Source organism: Chrysochloris asiatica, unplaced genomic scaffold (genome assembly GCF_000296735.1).
Source record: "Chrysochloris asiatica unplaced genomic scaffold, ChrAsi1.0 scaffold00003, whole genome shotgun sequence".
Taxonomy (NCBI): domain Eukaryota; kingdom Metazoa; phylum Chordata; class Mammalia; order Afrosoricida; family Chrysochloridae; genus Chrysochloris; species Chrysochloris asiatica.
This window is the reverse complement of record NW_006408521.1, coordinates 21330094-21353439: the sequence shown is the minus strand read 5'-3', so window position 1 is coordinate 21353439 and position 23346 is coordinate 21330094. Positions and strand designations below refer to the sequence as shown.

General features: G+C 39.0%; 1 protein-coding gene across 1 annotated transcript in view; it reads right to left on the bottom strand.

Annotated features, from left to right (window-relative positions):
• Positions 1-18872, bottom strand: part of ENTPD1 (ectonucleoside triphosphate diphosphohydrolase 1) — a 69875-nt gene extending 51003 nt beyond the window's left edge. The window contains exons 1-2 of the mRNA XM_006831453.1: positions 18806-18872; positions 17854-17981 (exon numbers count right to left, since the gene is read on the bottom strand). Of these exons, the coding sequence (XP_006831516.1) occupies positions 17854-17981; positions 18806-18872 (195 nt within the window). The remainder of the gene's footprint in view (positions 1-17853; positions 17982-18805) is intronic.
• Positions 18873-23346: the final 4474 nt, after the last annotated feature.

Sequence of the window (23346 nt, the reverse complement as noted above, 5' to 3'; positions counted from 1 at the left end):
TCTGGCTCAAAGGTGGGATTTCTGTCCTTGGATGTCAATCAAGAGGCAGAAGTGCAGCAGGGGCGACTGGGTTGTAGTGAGATGCTTTGGGCTGGGCTTGTGGGTTTCTAAGTTGGTCAACCCAGCCTCAAAGCCAGGATCCAATGGTTAGGCTAGGAAGGTGCTCTCATGTCCGGGGTAAGTAGGACAACCTGGCCGGCCCCTGCAGTCTCTTCCCACTAGGCAGCATCTCCCCATTGATCTGGTCTCCAGACATCTCTCACCCCGCCACTCCGTGGTCTGGGTTTCATTTAACACCTCCACCAGGTCTGCGCAGTTGTCACAAATCGTTTAGCCGCCACCCTCCATAACTTCTTAACTAAAACCCCCAAAAACGAGTAGAGTATGACTCATGTTTCAGATTAAACTGCTCTCTCAAACCTTTGTTTTTAAGGTTTTATTTTTTGTGCAAATTAGGAAGAAAGTCAAGAAACTGAATATAGCAGGTGAACTACCATAAAGTTGCACTTGGGAAGCAGACCTCCTACGGAGCCTCTGCATTACATAAGACTATAGGTGGAGGCCTGAACCACATCCAGATCTTAAGAGATGGGAAATTTCAACTTGAAAGCACGAGCAGATCAGCCTGGAGCGGCTAAAAGAACAGAAGATACTTCTTGAAAGAAAGACTGACAGGAAAAATACAAAACAATAGAGGCAGACAGACTGTTACTACAAGAACAAGCAAGTTGCTTACCCAGGAGACATCAAGGCACGGTGGTTGGGTCCCCTCAGGGCAAACTCCTTTCCAAGACTAAGACTCAAGGGGAATATACGCTCTGATTGGTGACCACGCTTGTCACCAATAAGGGGAAGTGAGTGAAAAACAGCAATGAAGCGGTGAGATAAGCCCTACAATGTTCAATAGACTCCTGTGAACCTGGTGGAGACCTGGTCGGCCAGCAGTGTGGCAAGTCCTGGGGAGTCTTGGGCCCAGTGTCAGTGACACAGCCACAGAGGACTACAGTGGAGAGTGAAGCATCTAGCTGGTAATAAGAGAGGGGATATGCACAAGAACACCCACACTTGCAGATAATACCCACTTGACTTGGCTTCAAAGACTGGATGACCAGAGCTCAACCAGAAGAAGAAAGAAGAGGGGAAAAAGAGTAATCTGATACAATTTGATGAACTTGACCTACACTTATGGATGCAGTAGCTCAAAAGAGGAAATAAATCCTTACTGTAAGAATCATTCCCACCCTCTCCACACACAGAGTAGACAGTAGACAGGGATGGGCAACTTGGACATTGGCTACCCAAAATGGGGTGGGGGTGGGGCTACAAAGGCAAGAAGTGACTGGTTTACAAGCTTTCAAGAGGGAACCTGGATCCAGAGGGCATGGAGGAAGGTAGACTCTCCAGTGAGTAGTATCCAATCTGTCTAGACAGGGCTGCTGAAATAAAATGCAGATAGGTCTCTTGTGATACAATAGTGAATAATTGTTATCAGGACTGATTGTGAGGGTTGGAAACATAAAGGTAGACATTTTATAGCAAGGAGGGGAGTGATTAACTTTTCAGTCTAGGAGCGGAGGTCCTTAAGACCATCAACGGAGAAGAGTGAAGAGCGGGACCCTACCCAGAGAAGCAGTTATGCCTGAGATGGAGGCAGAGACGATGATGTGGAGAGATGGAGCAGCTGGGGACTTGAGATACAGAGAGGGAGAGGGGCTGTGTGTTGATGACCCGGGGGTGGTGTAGGGGGGGCATGCTTGCAGGGTATATCCTTTGGTTGGTTGGTTGATGATGCATGGAGAGGATTGTAATCATGGCAATGAAATGATATACAATAGAATGAATGTAAAAATTATGTTCTCCCATGTAAACTATCACATAATTCACAATAAAACAGTTATTTAAAAAAAAAAGTTGCATTTGGGATTCAAATAAAGAATGCAATAGCTAAGTATTTTTAAAGGGTCTCTATTCTGTAAGCAAAGAAAGTTTTTGTTTCTGTTCTACCAGAGAAAAAACAACATAGGTCTTGATGAAGACTATTAACCCAAAAAAATAAAACAAAAAGTTGGATTTTAATAAGAAGTTAAAATCCTCAAAATATTACTCAATTTTTAAAAATAAATAAAGCATTTTCCAAGAAAGTTATACCTGGGTAAACACCTGTATAGAGCAGATTCAAAGGGCAAACACCCATTGTATTTCATTATATTTAGCATGAAACATACCTATAACCAAACCAAGGCATACTTATGGTCATTTTTACTTGTACACAAATATAGCCTCATTTTCCCATCTAAAGATTAAAAGTCATAATCAAATAATAATTTTAAATCATTCTTATCAGTGAGTAGTTTCTAATACTCCAAATTGATTTAGTGGTCCAACTATCAACACTCATGGAAGCAGCAGTCAAGAAATCAAACGACTCATTGCATTAGGCAAATCTGCTGCACAAGACCTTTTTAAAGTGTTGAGCAAAGATAACAGCTTGAGGACTGAGGTGCGCCTGACCTAAGCCATGGTATTTTCAGTAACCTCATATGCATGTGATAGCTGGACAGTAAATAAGGAAGACTGTAGAAGAATTGATGCATTTGAGCTACGGTATTGGAGGAGAATATTGAAAGTTCCTCGGGCTGCCAAAAGAACAAACAGATCCGTGTTGGAAGAAGTGCAGCTAGAATGCTCCTTGGAGGCCAGGATGACCAAACTTCATCTCTCATACTTCAGCCATAGTGTCAGGAGGGACCAGTTGCTGGAGAAGGATATCATGTTTGGTAAGGTGGGAGGGTTAAAGGAAAAGAGGAAGACTCCCAATGAGATGGATTGGCCAAGTGGCAGCATCGATGGACTCAAGCGTGGCAACAGTAGTGAGGTTGGCCCAGGATCGGGCAGTGTTTTGTTCATAAGGTTGCTATGGGTGGGTACTGACTCAATGGCACCTAACAACAACAACAACAACAACAGTCACCCCATAGCTCCTGGCATATAGTATGCTCTCAATCAACATTAGTTTTCTGCATTGTTTTGTAATAAGATAGGCAAGTACCAGTTAAATTGATATCGTTAGGGCCTCAAACAGAGTAGATGCTCAGTGGAAGTGTCAGGGAGTTAACACCCCAAGGGGATACGCTTGACCAATAGGGAATGAGAACCGGTTCTTCAACCCCCCAGGGAAGACAATTCTAGAGTACCTTCTTCTCCACAGTGCTTCAGAAGGTCCTAGTGGGATCAAGCCTCAGTTGCCCAATATGGTGATCCACTCAATAACACCCCCTTGGACTGGCTTTCCGTCTTTCCTTGGGCTTACTTCGCAAAATACACATCCTGTGTTCAAGTCCTGTTATTAGGGTGTGTTTTAGGAAGAAACTTGCAAATGGAAAGAACATTAGCCTTTGCATCAGAAAACTGGGTTCTAATCTTAGCTCCAACCCCACCAGAAGCAAGAGATCTCTACCAGTCTCGTTTCATTAATTATAAAATGAGGATAATCTTTCATTCATCACAGTACTCAAAGGAAGAACAAATAGAAATGTGGGTATAAATAATTTATAAACTACAAAGCACTATATAAAATTAATGTGTTTTAGGAGGAATCACTTCAAAAGAGAGAATTCAAACTTTAAATGAGAGAATTACACACAACTCAGTTCTTGGCCCTCTTTTCTTCTTGCTTTAAGACATCTCCTAGACAATTTCATTTATTTCTAAGTCTTTGCTACATCAGTGATTTCAGAGACATAGCTATACTTTAGATCGGTACTGTCCAATAGTGTAATCATTGGCCACAAGTGGCTACTGAAGACTTGAAAGGTAAAAATCACACTGGAATTTGAAGACTTCATACAAAAAAAAAAAAAAAAGAATGCAAAATATCTCATTATTAACTTCATATGGATGACATTTTGGAGTGGTTTTATATGGGATATATTGGGCTATATAAAGCATATTTACTAAAGTTAATTACACTTGTTTCCTTTTTTTAAAAATATGGTTACTAGAAATTTATAACGTGATTTGTATTATATTTTTGTTGAATCGTGCAAATCTAAACATCTCTTTTCTGAGCTCCAGATCTGATTTCAAGTACTTTCTTGATATTTTCCCTTAGATGTCCAACATCTCACAGCACTTCTTTAAAAATGGAATAGAATAGGAAGACTTAACATTGTGAAAATGTCAATACTGCCCAAAGCAATTTACACATATAATGCAATCCAAATCCAGATTCCAATGACATTCTTCAAAGAGATGGAAAAAACAATTACAAACTTTATATGGAAAGGAAAGAGACCCAGGATAAGCAAAATACTGCTTAAGAAGAAGAATAAGGTTGGAAACCTCTCACTCCCCGACTTCAAATTTTATTACACAGCTACAGTGGTCAAAACAGCCTGGTACTGGTACAACGAAAGATACATTGATCAATGGAACAGAATCGAAAATCCAGAAATTAACCCATCCACATACAGCCAACTGATTTTTTTACAATGTACCTAAATATATTGCATGGGGAGGAGATTGTCTCTTCAACAGATGGTGCTGGCAGAACTGGAAAGCGATGTGTGAAACACTGAAACAAGACCTTTATCTCACACCTTATACAAAAACCTACTCAGCATGGATTAAAAACCCAAATGTGAATCCTGAAATTATAAAACCATCGATGAAAAACTAGGGACAAATGTGAGGGCTCTAATTCAGGGAATGTGCAACCTACCAAACATTTTGAAAAACACACAAACAAAAGTAGACAAAATAGATGATTGGGACATATTAAAAATTAAAAACTTATGTACATCAAAAGACTTCACCAGAAGAGTAAAAAGGGAACCCACAGAATGGTAAAAAATCTTTTGCAATGACACATCAGACAAGGGACTTATTTCTAAAATATATAGGAAACTACAACACTTCTACAAGAAAAAGACAAATAACCCAATTAAAATATGGGCACAAAACATGAACAGACACTTCACCAAGGAGGAGATCTGGGCAGCCAACAAACATATGAAGAAATGTTCACAATCACTAGCCATTAGAGAGATGCAAATCAAAACAAAAATGAGATACCATCTCACACTAGCAATAACAGCAAAGATAAAAAGTAGAGGACAATAAATGCTGGCAAGGATGTGGCGAGATTGGGACCCTCCTGCATTGCTGGCGGGATTGAAAAATGGTCCAATCTCTCTGGAAAGCAATATGGCAGTTCCTCAGAAGGTTGCGAATAGAAATACCTTATGATCCAGCAATTCCTCTACTTGGTATTTACCCACAAGAAATATGAGCCATAACATGAGTAGATATATGCACAGCAATGTTCATAGCAACACTGTTTACAATAGCAAAAATATGGAGACAGCCTAAGTGCCCATCAACTGAAGAACGGATAAACAAACTGTGGTACATACACACAATGGAATATTATGCTACCTTGAAGAATAACAAGGAAATTGCAAGCCACCACATAACATGGATGAAACTTAGGACATTATGTTGTGTGAAATTAGCCAGTCACAAAAGGAGAAATACTGCATAGGACCACTACTGTAAAACACTAAGAAAAAGAACCCATACTAAAGCCAGGGGGTGGGGGTGGACTCTTTGCTGGTTACCGGGATGTGGAGAAGGGGAGGGAGGGGAAGGTGAAGTACAGGGTAGGGAATAGACACAGGATAGTACGGGTGCTAGGGAGGGGGGCAATACACAAAAAGGGGGAGGGGAATGAAAGAACAAGGCAGATGGGAAAACAATTAGGCAGGTTTTCATGGACTGAGTGGGATAGAGGTAAATAATGATGTATGTACAACCCTGGAACAACAGGGCTCTGGGATACAAGGATTGAGACATGGTTGGAATGGGCAAAAGGTTGGAAATAATATTAAGATGCTTGGCTGTCTTTTGAATCTTGGTTTCCTTAGCATGTTGTTATTGTTATGTGCCGTGGACCCTGTATAGGGTTTCCTAGGCTGCAAATCTTTACGGGAGCAGAAAGCCTCATCTTTCTCCTGCAGAACAGCTGGTAGTTTCGAACTGCTGACCCTGAGACTCACAGCCCGATTTGTAACCACTATGCTACAAGAGCTGTCTTTTGAATCTTGGTTTCCTTGGCATACCATTATAAAATAGACACTTGAGGGGGAGAGAAAGGAATAGCCAGAAATATCACCATAGAAAGCTTGTAAGTCGTCTTCTGCCTATAATTGACTAAAATACCTAAAATGGGGCTACAATGTGCCCAGTGAAGGAGGCTTCCTGTGGAGCCTCTGCATTACATAAGACCATAGGTGGAATCCTGAACCACATCCAGAATCTTGTGAGGTGGAAAAATTCCACTTGAAAGGACAAGCAGACCAGCCTGGAGCGACTAGAAGAACAGAAGACACTTCTTGAAAGAAAGACTGACAGAAAAAATACAAAACAATATAGGCAGTCTGACTGATTACTACAAGAGCAAGCAAGTTACTTGCCCAGGAGACATCAAGACAAGTGGTGGGGTCCCCTCAGGGCAAACCCCCTTCCAAGACTAAAACTCAGTGGGAATACACGAACAGACATGTGCTTTGATTGGTGACCACGTTTGTCACCGGTAAGGGGAAGTGAGGGAAAAACAGCAATGAAGCTGCAAGCTAAGCCCTACAACATTCAATAGACTCCTGTGAACCTGGTGGAGACCTGGTTGGCCAGCAGTGTGGCAAGACCTGGGGACTCTTGGGCCCAGAGTCAGTGACATAGCCACAGAGGACTAGAGTGGAGAGTGAAGTGTCCTGCTTATAAGAAGAGAGAGTATATGCACAAGAACACCCACACTTGCAGATAATACCCACTTGACCTGGCTTCAATGACTGAATGATCAGAGCTCAACAAGAAGAAGAAAGAAGAGGAAAAAAAAAGAGTAATCTGATGTAGTTTGATGAACTTGACCTACACCTATGGATGCAGTAGCTTAAAAGAGGGAACAAATCTTTACAGCAAGGATCATTCCCACTCCCTCCATACACAGAGTAGACAGGGATGGGCAACTTGGACATTGGCTACCCAAAATTGGGGGGCGGGGGGTGCGCTACAAAGGCAAGAAGTAACTGGCTTACAAGCTTTCAAGAGGGAACCTAGATCCAGAGGACATGGAGGAAGGTAGAATCTCCACTGAGTAATATTCAATCTGTCTAGGCGGGACTGATGAAAGTAAATGCGGATAGGTCTCTTGTGATACAATAGTGAATAACTGTTATCAGGACTGATTGTGAGGGTTAACATGAAACAAAGCGAATGATTTGTTGAATGTAAAACTGATCATCTTCTCTGTAAACCTTCACTCAATTCACAATAAAAAGTTTTAAAAATAATAATCCAGCTTCTCAGATTATTGGTTTAATATACAGATTGAATAAATATGGTAAAAGGATAAAGCCCTGTTTTTAACACATTTCCTGATTTTAAACCATTCAGTATCCCCTTATTCTGTTTGAATGACTGCCTCTTGGTCAATGTACAGGTTCCTCATGACCACAATTAAGTGTTCTGGAATACCCATTCTTCACAATGCTATCCATAGTTTGTTACTAATCACACAGAAGAACGCCTCTGCATAGTCAATAAGACATTTATCATAATTATAATGAACAATTTGTATTATCTACTAAATGTGTTTCCTTCTCTGGACAGTAAATTCAATCGTATTTATATTGGTTTCCCAGTTATGTAGCCCAGTGCCTGACACCGACACTAATAATTGTTGTTGCATAAATTTATGAACAAATGAATGAAGAGCTGTTGAATGAGATATGATCATGAAGTAATGATATTATGTGTTTTGCAAACAAATATTGTTGTTGATGTTAACTGCTGTCAAGTTGACCCTCAACTTGTGGTGATACCATGGGTTACAGAGTAGACTTGCTCCAGAGAGGGCAACTGTTTTATTTTTAATTGTTAAGAAAATACACACAGCAGGACATATGCCAATTCAACCGTTTCATCATGCACTATTCAGGGGCATTGAATACATTCTTCAAGTTGTGCATCCACTCTCACCTTCCTTGTTCCTCCCAATTAACATAAATTCACTGCCCTCTAAGGTTCCTGTCTAATCTTTTAAGTTGCTGTGGTCAATTTGATTCCATACCGATAGATCTTAAAAAAGCACAACGGTCAAGGGAGAACATTTTCACTACTTAAGTTAAATTATTATTTGATTTTGAGAAGATTTAGGGAATATTTTTGTTTCCTGGTTTAAAGATTATATCAGATCAATAGTATCTGGGATTCATTGAGCTCCCCTGGTTGCAAAATATTTGGATTCCATGCGAATTTGAAATTCTGTTCTATATTTTCCCCTCTTTGATCAGGATTCTTTTATAGAATCTCTGGTCAAAACACTCAGTAATGGCAGCCAGGCACCATCCATTCTGATTTCATGGCAAAAGGGCCAGTAGTTTATGGAGGCAATTAGCCACACATTTCATTTTCTATACCTAGTCCTGACTCTCCTTCTTCCTCTGTTGGTCCAGGTGAATAGAGAACAAATGTACCTTGGATGACCACTTATATGCTTTTTAAGACCCCCAAGCACTATTCCAACAAACTGGAAGGTAGAACAAAAGTACTAAGCACTGTATTAGGCCAATTAACTGGATGCCATATGAAACCATGACCCTAAACCACCAAAGCAAGGAACCAAATCTTATGAAGTGTTTGGTTGTACATAAAAGCAGCCTAAGCAGCTACTTTGGTTTTGGTGGTAAATAATACCCATCACATGACTTTTGCCAATTCAAGTCTTTACAGGTGTGCACCTTACTGACTGCACTTAAAATAATCAGCTGTTCAACCAACCATTAATTGGTGCAAATTTTCCACCGCTGTAAACTGAAACTCAGCACTCTATAAATAAATATCCACACCCCTAAAACCAAATACACTGCCATCAAGTTATTTCTGACTCATAGTGACTGTATATACATGTGCTAGTGGTTACGAGTCAGACTGCTAACCTCAAGACAGTAGTTCGAAACTAACAGCTGTTCCATAGGAGGAAGATGAGGCTTTCTGCTCCTGTAAAGATTTACAGCCTCAGAAACCTTCTATGCAGGGTCGCTATGAGTCAGAACCCACTCCGTGGCACACCACCACCAGTTCAAGTTTTGTGTCATCTTGACTGGGCCAGGATTCTCAGGGTTTGGTAGTGTTGTTGTTGTTAGGTGCCATCGAGTCGGGACTGACTCATAACGACCCTATGTACAACAGAACAAAACACTGTCCCATCCTGGGCCAACCTCACAATTGTTGCCACACTTAAGCCCATTCATGCTGCCACTTTGCCAATCCATCTCGCTGGGGATCTTCCTCTTTTTCTCTGACCCTTCATCTTTCCAAATATGATATTCTTCTCCAGCGACTGGTCCCTCCTGACAAAGTTTGAGAGATGAAGTTTGGCCATCCTGGCCTCCAAGGAGCACTCTGGTTGCACTTCTTCCAACACAGATCTGTTGTTTCTTTTGGCAGCCCATGGCACTTTCAATATTCTCCTCCAACACCATAACTCAAAAGCATCAATTCTTCTACGGTCTTCTTTATTCACTGTCCAGCTTTTGCATGCATATGAAGTTATTGAAAATGCCAGAGCTTGGGTGAAGAGGTACTTATTTCCTGTGATGAGATCTAATATAATGTAATCACTTCTGTGATGATATCTGCTGTATATGCAGCCAATCAATTGAAAGGAAGTTTCCTCGGGGTGTGGTCTGCTTCCCATATTGGGCACTGGAGCACAGTTTGCTTGCTTTCTCTGGGCCTGGGTCCTGCATATGTATCATCATTCCATCTCTGGTTGAAAAGACTTGCATCAGTGGCCTGATCCATTCATTGCCTGTCAATCCTAGGAGTCATCAACAGCCTGCCATCTTACCTGTTTGACCTGCCTGCCTCCTGTGTGACCAGACATTTTTGGTTCATCTGACTCAAGGCTTTGGGATTTGCCCACCTCTACAACCATCTCCTTGATAAAAACTTCTCTTTATTTATACATATATAAACTTCATTAGTTTTGTTTCTCTAGACAACCCAGTGTAAGCCAATAGGATTTCTGAGACAGCAAATCTTTATAGAAGCAAATAATTTTTTCTTTCTCCCATGGAGTGGCTGGTGGGTTCAAACTGCTGACTTTGTAGTTAGCAACAAAATGTATAATCCACTATGCCACTAGGCCTCCCTAGTAACCACTAATACTTCAGTTACTATACATTTGTCTATTCTTAATAAAAGTGAAGTCATATATTATTTGTCCTTCTATGATTGATTTATTTAATTTAACATAATGTCTTCAGACTCCATTGATATAGTAGCATGAAGACTTAATTTCTCCTATTGGATGAATAGTATTCCATTGTGCAATTGTATGATGTTTTGTTTATCCAATAATTCATTGATGGACATTTAGGTTGGTTCCACCTTTGAGGTATTGTAAATAGTGTTGCAAAAAAACATTGGTGTACAAATCTCTAAGTGTCTGTCTGCTTTCAAGTTTTTTGGATATAAAACTAGAAGTGGAATTATACTAATTTTTTATATCCCATATAGTAATTCTATTTGGGAGGGACAGATAGGGGGAACTGCCACACTGTTTTCTACAATAGTTGTACCATTTTGTATTCCAACCACTAATCCTTGCCAACATTTGTTATTTTCTATTGACTTATTTTTATTTTTTGTTTTTATTATCTTAGCTTTTTTTTTTATTATTATTGTTGTTGTTGTTGCTATTAGGTGCCTTCCAATTGGTTCTGACTCACAATGACAGTATGCACAACAAAACAAAGCACTGCCCAGTCCTGTGGCATCCCTACAATCTTATCTAATATTGAGTCCAGTGCTGCTGCCACAATGCCGATCCATTTTATCAGGGGTCTTCCTCTTTCTCACTAATCCCCCACTTTATCTAGTATGATGTCCTTCTCCAGGGATCAGTCCCTCCTGATAATATATCTGAATTCTGAGACAAAGTCTCACCATCATAGCTTCTAAGAAGCATTCTGGCTGCACTTCTTCCAACACAGATTTGTTTGTTCTTTTAACAGTTCATGGTACATTTAATATTCTTCTCCAACATCATAACACAAATGCATCAGTTCTTCTACGGTCTTCCTTATTCATTGTCCAACTTTCACATGCATATGAAGCTACTGAAAATATCATGGCTTGGGATAGGCACACCTTAGTCTTCAAACTGACGTCTTTGCTCTTGAACATGTTCAAGAGGCCCTGTGTAGCAGATTTGCCTAATGCAATACATCATTTGATTTCTTGACTGCTGCTTCCATGACTGTTGATAATGGATGCAAGTAAAATGAAGTCTTTGACAACTTCAATTTTTTCTCCATTTATCATGATGTTATTTATTGGTCCAGTGGTGAGGATTTTGTTTTCTTTATATTGAGGTGCAACCCATACCAAAGACTCTGGTCTTTGATCTTTATCAGTAAGTATTGTAAATCCTCTTTGCTTCCAGCAAGCAAGGTTGTATCATCTGCATATCACAGGTTATGATGCCACATTCTTCTTCATACAATCCAGTTTCTTTGGATTATTTGCTCATTTTACAGATTTAATAAGTATCATGAAAGAATACAACACTGGCACACAACTTTCCTAATTTTAAACCATTCAGTTTCCCCTTGTTCTAATCAAATGATTGCCTCTTGGTCTATGTACAAGTTTCTTATCAACACAATTAAATGTTCCAGAATACTCTTTCTCTGCCATGTTGTCTATAGCTTGTTATGATCCACACAGTTGAAAGACTTTTCATAGTCAATAAAGCACAAATAAACATCTGTCAGGTTTTCTGTGCTTTCAGCCAAGATCCATCTGACATCATCAGCAACATCCCTTGTTCCATGTTTTCGTCTGAATCTGGTTTGAACCTCTGACACATCTGTCAATGTTGCAGCTGTTTTTAAATTATTTTTAGTAAAATTTTACTTGCTTATGATATTAATGATATTTTTCCATGATTTCCATGTTGTGTTGGGTTACCTTTCTGTGGAATAGGGACAAATATGGATATCTTCCCATCAGTTGGCCAGGGAGTTGTCTTCCAAATTTCTTGGCATAGATGAATGCCTCCAGTGCTTGCACCAGTTTGCTGAAAGATCTCAATTTGTATTCCATCAATTCCCAAGACCTTGTTCTTTGCTAATGCCTACAGTGCACCTTGGAATTCTTCCTTTACTGCCATTAGCTCTTGATCATATGCTATCCCTTGAACTGACTGGTACATGACTCTGTGTATTCCCTTCCATGATCTGTTGATGCTTTCTGCATCATTCAATATTTTGCCCACAGAATGCTTCAGCATTTCAAAACAAGGCTTGATTTTCTTCTTCAATTCTTTCAGCTTGAGAAATGTTGAGCATGTTCTTCCCTTTTGACTTTCTAACTCCAGATCTTTGCACATTTCATTATAATATCTGGCTTTGTCTTCCTGAGCTACTTTTGAAATTTCCTGTTCAGCTCTTTTACTTCTTCATTCTTCCATTTGCTTTATTATCTCTATGATGAAGAGCAACCTTTAGAGTCACTTCTGTCTTGTCTTCTTAATGACCTTTTGCTTTCTTTCTGTATGATGTTCTTGTTGTCATCCCACAGCTCTTCTGGTCTTCGGTCATCAGTGTCTAATGCACCAAATCTGTTCCTGGGATGATCTCTAAATTCAGGTGGGATATGTTCAAGGTTAAATTTTGGTTCCCATGAACTTGTTTCAATTTCTTCAGCTTCAGTCTGAACTTGCATATGAGCAATTGATGATCTGTCTGTCCCTGGTCTTGTTTTGGCTGATACTATGAAACTTCTTCACCATCTCCTTCCCACAGATGTTGTTCGTTTAAGTTCTGTGTAATCACAGATAATATGAAACACAGTCTGTCCCTGGTCTTGTTTTGGCTGATAATATGAAACTTTTTCACCATCTCTTCCCACAGATGTAGTCAGTTTAATTTTTGTGTAATCAGTCTGGGTGAGGTCCATGTGGATAGTCGCCTTTTATGTTGTTTTAAAATGGTATTTGTAATGAGCAAATCATTGGTCTTGCAAAATTCTATCATGCAATCTCCAGCTTCATTTCTATCACCAAAGCCAATTTTCCAATGACTGATCCTTCACCTTTGTTTCCAACCTTTGCATTCCAATCACCAGTAATTATCAGTGCATCTTGATTGCATGTTTGATCAATTTCAGATGAAGAAGTTGGTAGAATTCTTCAATTTCATCATCACCTGCTTTAGTGGTTATTACATAAATTTGAATAATAGGGATATTAACTGGTCTGCCTTATAGGTATATGGATATTACCCTATCACAGACATCATCATGCTTCAAGACAGATCTTGAAATGTTCTCTTTAATGATGAATGTGATGACATTCCTTTTCTGTTTGTCATTCTCAGCATAGTAAACCAATATTTATAGTCAGATTCATAATGGTAAATACGGTCCATTCAGTTCACTAATGCCTGGGATATTGATGTTTATGCATGTCATTTAGTTTTTGAAAGCTTCCAATTTTCCTAGATTCAAATTTCACACATTTCATGTTCTGATTATGAATGGATGTTTGCAGTGGTCACTCCTCATTTTGAGTTGTATCCCATCAGCAAATGAAGAATCCAAAGGCTTTATTCCATTAACATCATCATGGTCAACTCTACTTTGAGGAGGAAGTCCTTCCAGCCTGAGGGGCTTGTATTCCAACACTGTATCTTCCAGTATTCTGATGCTATTCATCATGTTTCAATATTCAATATTCTGGTGCTATCTGACAGTGTTCCACTGCTATTCAGAAGGGTTTTGGTGGCTAAACATTCAGAAGTAGTGTGCCATTCTGTCTTAGTCTGTCTCAATCTGGAAGCTCAAGTGAAACCTGTATACCATATGTGTGACCTTCAATAATTAAAAATATTGGTGGCATGGCTTCTAGCATCACATCAACACACAAGCCACCACAGTATGACAAACTGACAGTTGAGTGGTGGTTAGCTATCATAAATCAAGGGAAAATGTATCTCACTGTGGTTTTGATTTGCACGTGTCTGGTAGTTAATGATGTGGAGCATCTTGTCAAGTGTTTGGTAGCCATCTGAATGTCTTTTTTGGTGAAACGTCTATTCAAGTACTTTGCCCATTTTTCTACTGGGTTCCATGGAGTTTTCTTGGTTGTAATTTTTATGGAAGAAGTTCACCATGCCTTTCTTCCACAGAGCCATCGGATGGGTTCAAACCACGAGCATTTAGATTAGCAGTTGATCACAAACTTGTCAATGTACCAGGTACAAATATCCATATAAGTATCATATTCAGAATACTCAATTTAGGAAGATCCAATAAACTACTCAAAATATTTTATTAGCTCATGATATTTGGGATATTCTGGAGCTAATTTTTTTTTTTAGTCTTATTTCAATTTTTTTGCAAAGGAATGGAGCTAACTTTTATGCCACACAAAATACTATCATTTTCACTTCTTATTTTAGATTTCCTAAAACTTTTTATCATATACTTGATGCAGTAAACTTAGTTTTGAATGATTTCAACAATATTATTATAATATGTACTCGGAGGCATCTAATAAAACCTTCTACAGTGATGGAAATGTTTTATGCCTGTGTTATCTAATATGGTAGCCACTAGTCATGTGTGACTATCTAGCCCTTGAAATGTGGCTAATACAAATGAAAGACAATTTTTAAAATTTTATTTCAATTTAGTCAGATTAAAGCTAAGGAGCCCCATATAACTAGTGGCTATTGAATTGGGAAGCACAGATCTAAAGCCACTTCCAAAAGACAAGTACCCAAAATATTTTGCCCCAACATATGCCAGGAATCTTATTAAAATTAGTGTATAGCCTTAACAAATGCCTCTTTTACATATGTAAAATGATCTTCATGTCAAATAAATTAGAGCCATTATCATAAAGATTCATTTCAGATGTCTGTGACTGTTCTTCAATTACTCATACTCATACTCATTTAAAGACTGCCAAGCAATTTGTTCCATTTTTCCAGGCCAACATAGTAACACACTCAAGGAAGACCACCGTGAATAAGGGAAGGACATCCATGACCACACATATTACTTGGGAACACAGAGCTCTAGTCTAATCATAGATTTTGCCTCCTAGGCAATCTTCTTTCCAATGATGCAATACTAAACATGTAAGAAGGTCAAATCAAGAAGGCAATCATGTAAACGAATAGCTGAACTAAACGTCATAAGACTTTAACTGTGAGTGAAGTTTTGCCAAGAGAACCGACATTACTCTAAACATTAAAAGGCAAGAGATGGCATAAGCCTTCCATGAGGACAAAGGGACTGCTGTATGAATTCTGTTGGACTGGATTTGTATGGTAAAAGGAGCCAATGTGACACATGAGTCACTGCTATACACAACAAGTCATTAGGCTGGAAGGCTAAAGTTTAAGTGGCCTGGAGTGAGCATCTGTCTTTCCAGGCTCATAGTTTACCATCTTCAAAATCAAGAGAAGATATTTGTGCACATGTAATCCAAGGCTTTTGTGGTTAAGTTAGCTTCTAGATATGTCACCACCGACATAAATATATGTTCTGACTAGCATATTGGCATCTTCAGAGCTTCTAAATATTTAATTACTGTGATTTTCAACTGAAGTTGAAAATGCTATATTAATATTCAGCCTAATATTTCAGCTGAAGTTGAAAATGGTATTGTTGCTGTTGTTCTTAGGTGCCATTGAATTGGTTTCAACTCATAAATCTTTACGGGAACAGAAAGCGTCATATTTCTCCTATGGAGTGACTGGTGGGTATGAACTGCTGATCTTATGGTTCGTAGTCCAGTATGATTTTCAACTGAAATTGAAAATGGTATATCTATAATAAATTTAAAATTTCCTCCTGCTTTTTTAATTAGCAGATTAAATAAAATGACCATATTATAAATTGGTGATGGTAGTGGTGGTTGTATGCTATCTTTAGGGAAATAGAAAGCCTCAACTTTCTTCTGTGGAACAGATGGTGAATTCAAACTGCTGACCTTCCAGTTAGCAGCCCAATAGTAAACCCACTACACCACCAGAGCTTCTTACATTATAAGCTACTTAAAAGATAGTTAAGGCACTTATATCTTTGAAATATTGCTTTGAATACTTCGAAAGGATGCAGAATTAATTTTCACAGCAAGGCCATAACGGCTTTGAATAATTCTAAGTGGCTCTTCAAATGTGGATGTGGTTGTTCAGTGCCGTTGAGTCCATTCCGTTTCATAGCAACCCTGGATAGGGTTTCCAAGGAGCAGCTGGCGAATTTGAACCACCGGCCTTGCAATTCAAACAAATTTGCAGTCCAGTGCTTACCCTACAGTACCACACCAGGACTCCATATCTCTGAGGAAATCTGTCCCTTTGTGTGTAAATGTGAAACTGTCATTCTTGATATATGTAGGTGCTTGTTGTTGTTGTTGTTGTTAAGTGCTGTCTAGTTAGTTCTGACCCATAGCGACCCTGTATAGGGTTTCCAAGGAGTGGCTGGTGAGCTTGAATTGCCAACCTTGCAATTGAAACCGATTTTGCAGCCCAGCGCCTTAACCCACAGCACCACACCACAACTCCATGTGCTGCTCTCTGGATCCTTTTAAAAATTGTCTCTGTTGCTTTCTTCAATATTTTTAGAGATAAGAAGTAAATTTTCTCCACAATCCTTGACTTCCAAAGTGCTTTCTACACAGTCTTCTAATAAAAATTGAACTGACAATAGTGGGAATTGTTGTTGTTGTTGTTAAGTGCTGTTGAGTCAGTTCCTACCCATAGTGACCCTGTATAGGGTTTCCAAGAAGTGCTTGTGAGCTTAAACTTCTGACCTTGAGATTCAAACCAAATTTGCAGTGGGAATAAGAGAGTAAAAAGAGCCAAGTATAGTGCTACAACTCACCCATGGTGAAACATTGAGTATGAAAATATAGGATATCAGTGTTTTCAAAGTACTATCTTCAGGGAATCCTTGTGTGGCGCTGTGGGTTAACAAGCTGGACTACAAAGTCGGTTTGCAGTTCAAGCTCAACAGTTACTCCTTGGAAACCCTAAGCAGGGTAGCTATGGGTGGGAACAGATTCAATAGCACTTAACAACAACAACCCTATAGGAGTTCTGGTGGTGAATTTGTGAGTTAATGGGCTAGACTGCAAGGTGAGTTAATGTGCTAGACTGCAAGGTCAGTTTGAACTGCAAGGTCGGTGTTTCAAGCTGACCAGCCACTCCTTGGAAACCCTATGTCAGAATCAACTTGAAAGGCTCTTAACAACAACCACCATTGTATAACAGAGACTTCAGGGTGGTGAATAAAGCATTTGTCTGTTAGGGTACCAGTTTAATAAGCTTGCTGAGCAATCAAAAAGGGCAATTATTAAAAAAGGGGGAAAAAAGAAAGGCAATTATCTTGCCACTACTAACTGATTTTAAGGCATTCCCTCATCTACAGTAAACATGCATTTCCATTGGACTCCCTTAATCCAATGGATCCAGAATGGCTGCTAGGTTTCCAGAACCTTAGCTAAAGGGAAACTTGTGAAAGTGAACCTCCTTAAGACTGCCTTATTCTTCTGAGTCTTGCAAATTTCCACCTTTGAGAGGATACAGTATTACCAACTTTTCAGTCACCTGTTTTAGTGGAAAATAGTATTTGAGTTCTCTTTCTCTGACAGGTTTCTGCCTTACGCATGTTATGGCTTTTGTAGGTTTTACTATATTGAGTGTTCTGATATATCCAGCACCTTCCTTCCTCACCCTACACACACACACAGAGACACACAAAGATTTGAGTTACCTTAAAATTGTCTGGCAGTTTTTTATTCTGGGCCAATCCCACAGCAATCAAAGCTATCAGAGACAGGATAAAGATGAACCCAAGGATGAGTATGCCATTACGGGAGAAAAATGTCTTCACACTAGAATCTATGAGTAAAAACAGAAGAGAAAATATGAACAAAAAGTAACAAACATCAATTTTCCTGTACTGTCTTTCTGGTCTTGTCCAGCCATCTGGAGGCATCAAAGTTATGTAAAAGTCAATTTTTATGCATGACACGCTTGCAAAGTAATTGGTAAAAAGTTTGAGAATAAAAGTATTTGTCTATATTGTGATAAGGGTCAAGACTGAATTAGTAACTGTGCTAAGGAAAGGGGGCAGAATGAGTCATCAGTGAACAGTGATCAGATAAAGAATAAGGGATAGGAAAAGTCCTAGATTGGCAATGTGTCTAATAGGTCCTATAGGCTCCATACAATAAACACTGGGCTGTGAGCCACAAGGTGGTGGTTTGAGTCCACCAGCTGCTCTGCGGGAGACAAATGAGGCTTTCTGTTCCCATAATGATTTACAGTTTCAGAAACTCTATGCAAGGTTGCTATGAGTCAGAACCAAACTCAACGCACCTAACAGCAACATAGAACTACAAAACTACAAGGGGAAAATAAAAAATAACTGTCAAGGATAACCATCTTCAATTTTATTCTACCACAAAATAGGTCTGAAAAAGTAGAAAGAATAAATCATTAAACATCAAAATTCCTATCACTCTACGACATTTCCTGGTTTGACACATCCCTTGCAATTTAGCCACCAGACAATGGTAAAGAATTAGGAATAGCTTAGAAGCTGGAACATTCTAAATATTTCAAATCGTGCACATTATCTTATTTACTTTGTTCTTAGTCTCACTCTGCCATGGACCACATAGAAGCTCCAAATACAAAGTTACATAAATGGCAAAAGTTACTTTGATCAATGTAGACAGAAGGTTTAGAGAAGAACAGAAAATGAAATGGTGGCATCATTCCCTCCATTCTAACAGTTTCCATCCTTTCTCTCTCAACTCCCCAAAACAACTCCAGTTCCTTCCACTTACTTTTTTTTTTTTTTTTCTTTGATTTTGGGGAGGAAAAATGAGATCACGTAATAAAAACATATGTGGACATGAACTGGCTTCTTGAGAATAGTTTGTTTTTCTCTAAGAATGGGGTATGGTATTAATATAGCTGAAAGAGGAATTTAAGTCTCCTGCTTTCCTTTATCTCTTTTAGTCCCCAGCCTGCATCAACCACCAAAATGTGGAACTGCATTTTACTCCTCAGACCTGACAATATGAAAATTAGGAGTAGGAAACACATTAACATTACCTATTACTCCAAATAGAAGAACTGCAGATGAGACATATAGTACTTCCTCTCTTCTTCCGTCCCTCCCAAAAGAACTTAAATTTTTTTCCACTTGTCTGCCATGCCCAAAGCAGCTCATGCACCTCATGGGAAGAGAATATCACTCCCAGCTCAGGGACAGGCTTGATTATCTGAGTCATCTCCTTCCCTCACCAGAGATCAGTTCAACAAAGGATGTGTACCCAATCATGACCAATAAAACCCTGGAGGAAGTCTGCTGGGAAACATGCCCGATTGGGATAGCTTCCAATGAAGGCAGAGAAGAGAGACAGAGAGAGCAGAAATAGGGAATTTGGGGCTGCATTTTGAGCTATTAAATCAAACAAATCTGAACCCCACACTTCCACAAGACTTATGCTTTGAGTCAGTTTGAAGAATTTTAATTGTTATTAGGTGCCATCGAGTCGGTTTCAACTCATAGGGACCTTATGCACAACAGAATGAAACATTGTCCAGCACTGCGCCAATTTCACAATTGATGCTATACTTGAGACCCGATACTGGGGCTACTATGCTAATCCATTTCATGGGAGTCTCTCTCCTTTTCACTAATCCTCACTTTACATGTCCTTTTCCAGGGACTGGTCCTTTCTGATAATATGTATGAAGCATGAGAGATTAAGTCTTGCCATCCTGGCTTCTATGGAGTTCTCTGGCTGTACTTCTCCAGTACAGATTTGTTTGTTCTTCTGGAAGTCCATGGTATTTTAAACATTCTACTTCAACACCATAACTAAAATGCATCAATTCTTCTATGGTCTTCCTTATTCATTGTCCAACTTTCACATGCATATGATACTGTTGAAAATATCATGACTTCGGTAAGGCACACCTTAATCCTCAAAATAACATCTTTGCTCTTGAAATTTTTAAGAGGTCTTGTGCACTGGATTTGCCTAATGTAATCGTTTGATTTCTTGATGGCTGCTTCCACGAGTGTTGATAGTGGATCCAAGCAAAATGAATTCTTTAGTAACTTCAATCTTGCCTCCATTTTTCATGATGGTATTTAGTGGTCTTGCTGTGAAGATTTTTGTATTCTTTACACTGAGGTGCACGTAAGTATTGTAGGCTGAGGTCTCTGCTTTCTGTAGGCAAGGTTGTATCATCCACATATCGCAGGTTGTTAATGAGTCTTCCTCCATCCTGATGTTACATTCTTCTTCATATAATCCAGCTTCTTGGATTACCTGCTCAGCATACAGATTAAATAAGTATGGTGAAAGAATACAACCTTGATGCATACCTTTCATGATTTAAAAAAATTCACTGCCCCCCTTGTTCTGTTCTAACAACTGCCTCTTGGCCTATGTGTAGGTTCCTTATGAGCACTATTAAGCATTCCAGAATACTTATTCTCTACGAAGTTGTCATTGGTTTGTCATGATCCACAAGTTGAAAGCCTTTGCATAGTTTTTAGAGCACAGGTAAACATCTTTCTGGTATTGTCTACTTTCAGCCAAGATCCATCTGACATCAGCAATGATATCCTTAGTTTCATGTCCTCATCTGAACCCAACTTGAACCTCTAGCAGTTCCCTGTCAATGTAATGTTGCAGCCATTTTTAAATTATCTTTAGCAAAATTTTACTTGCATGTCATATTAATGGTATTGTCTGATGATTCTCCCATTCTATTGGATCACCTCTCTTTGGAATGGCCACAAATATGAATCTTTTCCAATCAATTGGCCAGACAGCTGTTTTCCAAATTTCTTGGCATTGATGAGTGAGTGCCTCCAGTACTGCACTAGTTCATTGAAAAATTTCAATTTGTATTTCAATTCACAGAGCCTTGTTCTTTGTCAATGCTCTCAGTGTACCTTGGACTTCTCCTTCAGTACCATTGGCTCTTGATCATATGCTACCTCTTGAAATAGTTGAACATTATCCATTTCTTTTTGGTACAGTGACTCTGTGTATTCCTTCCACATTCTTTTAATACTTTCTGTATCATTCAATACTTTGCCCATTGTGGTCATTGTTGTTGTTAAGTGCCATCAAGTTGGTTCCAATCTATAGCAACCCTGTATAGGGTTTCCAAGGAACGGCTGGTGAGTTTGAACCACTGACCTTGTGTTTCAAACTGATCTTGCAATCCAATGCATTAGCCCACAGAGCCACACCAGGACTCTATTTTGCCCATAGAATCCATCACTACTACAAGTAAAGGCTTGAATTTTTTTCTTCAGTTCTTTCAACTTGGGAAATGTTAAACATGTTCTTCCCTTTTAAAGGTTTTCTAACTCCAGATCTTTGCACATTTAATTATAATAATTGACTGTGTGTTCACGAGCTTTCTTTTGAAATTTTCTGCTTAGCTCTGTTACTTCCATTTTCTTTAGCATTTCTATGCTGGGGAGCAAGTTTCAGAGTCCATTCTAACATACATTTGGGCTTTCCTTCTTTCCGGTCTTCTCAATGACTTTTTGCTTTTTTTCAGCATGATAATCTTGATATCATCCCACAATTCTTCTGTTGTTCAGTCATTAATGTCCAATGCGTCAAATCTGTTCCTGAGATGATCTGCAAATTCAGGTGGGATGTTCAAGAGCATATTTTGGCTCTCGTGGACTTTAAATTTTTTCCTTAAGCTTCAGCCTAAACAATTGATGCGCTGTTCCACAGTCTGCCCCGGTCTTGTTTTGGCTGATGATATGGAGTTTTTCCACTGTTTCTTTCCACAGATATAGTCAATTTTATTTCTATGTATTTCATCTGGTAAGGTCCATGTGTATAGTTATCTTTTATGTTGTTTTTTAAAAAGTATTTGTGATGAAGTCATTGTTCTTGCAAAATTCTATCATGTGAACTCCAGCATCATTTTTATCACCAAGGTCATAAGGTCATATTTTCCAACTACTGATCCTTCTTCTTTGTTTCGGATTTTTACATTCTAATCACCAGTAATTATCAATACATTTTGATTGCATGTTTAATCAATTTCAGACTGAAGAAGTTGGTAGAATTCTTAAATTTCATCATCATTGATTTTAATGGTTACTGTATAAATTTGAATAATAGTGGTATTAACTAGTCTTATAGGTGTATGGCTATTAACCTATCACTGGCAGCATTATACTTCAAGATAGATCTTGAAATGGTCTTTTTGATGATGAATGTAGCACCATTTATCTTCAATTTGTCATTCCCAGAACAGTAAACCATATGATTGTCAGATTCAAAATGGCCAATACCAGTCCATTCCAGCTCACTGATACCTAGGATATCAATGTTTTTGTATTCCATTTAGTTTTTGGCAACTTCCAATTTTCTTAGATTCATACTTCATACATTCTATTATCTGATTATTAATTGGATGTTTGCAGCTGTTTATCCTCATTACGTGTTTGCCCCATCAGTAAACGAAGGTCCTGAAAGCTTTACTCCATTCGTGTCATCACAATCAGCTCTACCTCGAAGAAGCTGCTATTCACCAATCTTATTTTGAGTGTCCTCCAACCTGAGGGGTCTTATTCCAGCACTATATCTGACAGTTTTCTGCTGCTATTCATCATGTTTCAATATTCAATATTCTGGTGCTATCTGACAGTGTTCCACTGATATTCATAAGGGGTTCAGTGGCGAAACATTCAGAAGTATTCTGCTTCTCCTTCCTCCTAATCTATTGTAGTCTGTAAACTCAGCTGAAACCTGTCCGTCATCAGTGGCACTGCCTGTATTCAAAATACTAGTGGCATAACTTCTAGCATTACAGCAACATGCCCATTACCACAGTGTGACAAACTGACAGACAAGTGGTGGAGTATTTTAATTACTTTGAGTAAAAAATAACTTTACACAACTTATATGGCAAAAAATACCCTCTCTGATGCCAGGGCTCTGGTTTCTGGAAATGAGTCTCCTAAGTACTCCCCACCTCACCTTCCAGAGTTGATGATCTTGATTAACAGAGCTCATGTCAAGAATGCCCCTTTAGAATAAATCTTTACAGTGAGGATCATTCCCACCCCGTCGGTACACAGGGTTGACAGAGATGGGCAACTTAGACATTGGATACCCAAAAAGGGGGGAAGAGGCTACAAAGGCAATAAGTGATTGGCTTACAAGCTTTCAACAGGGAGACTAGTTCCAGAGGGTGC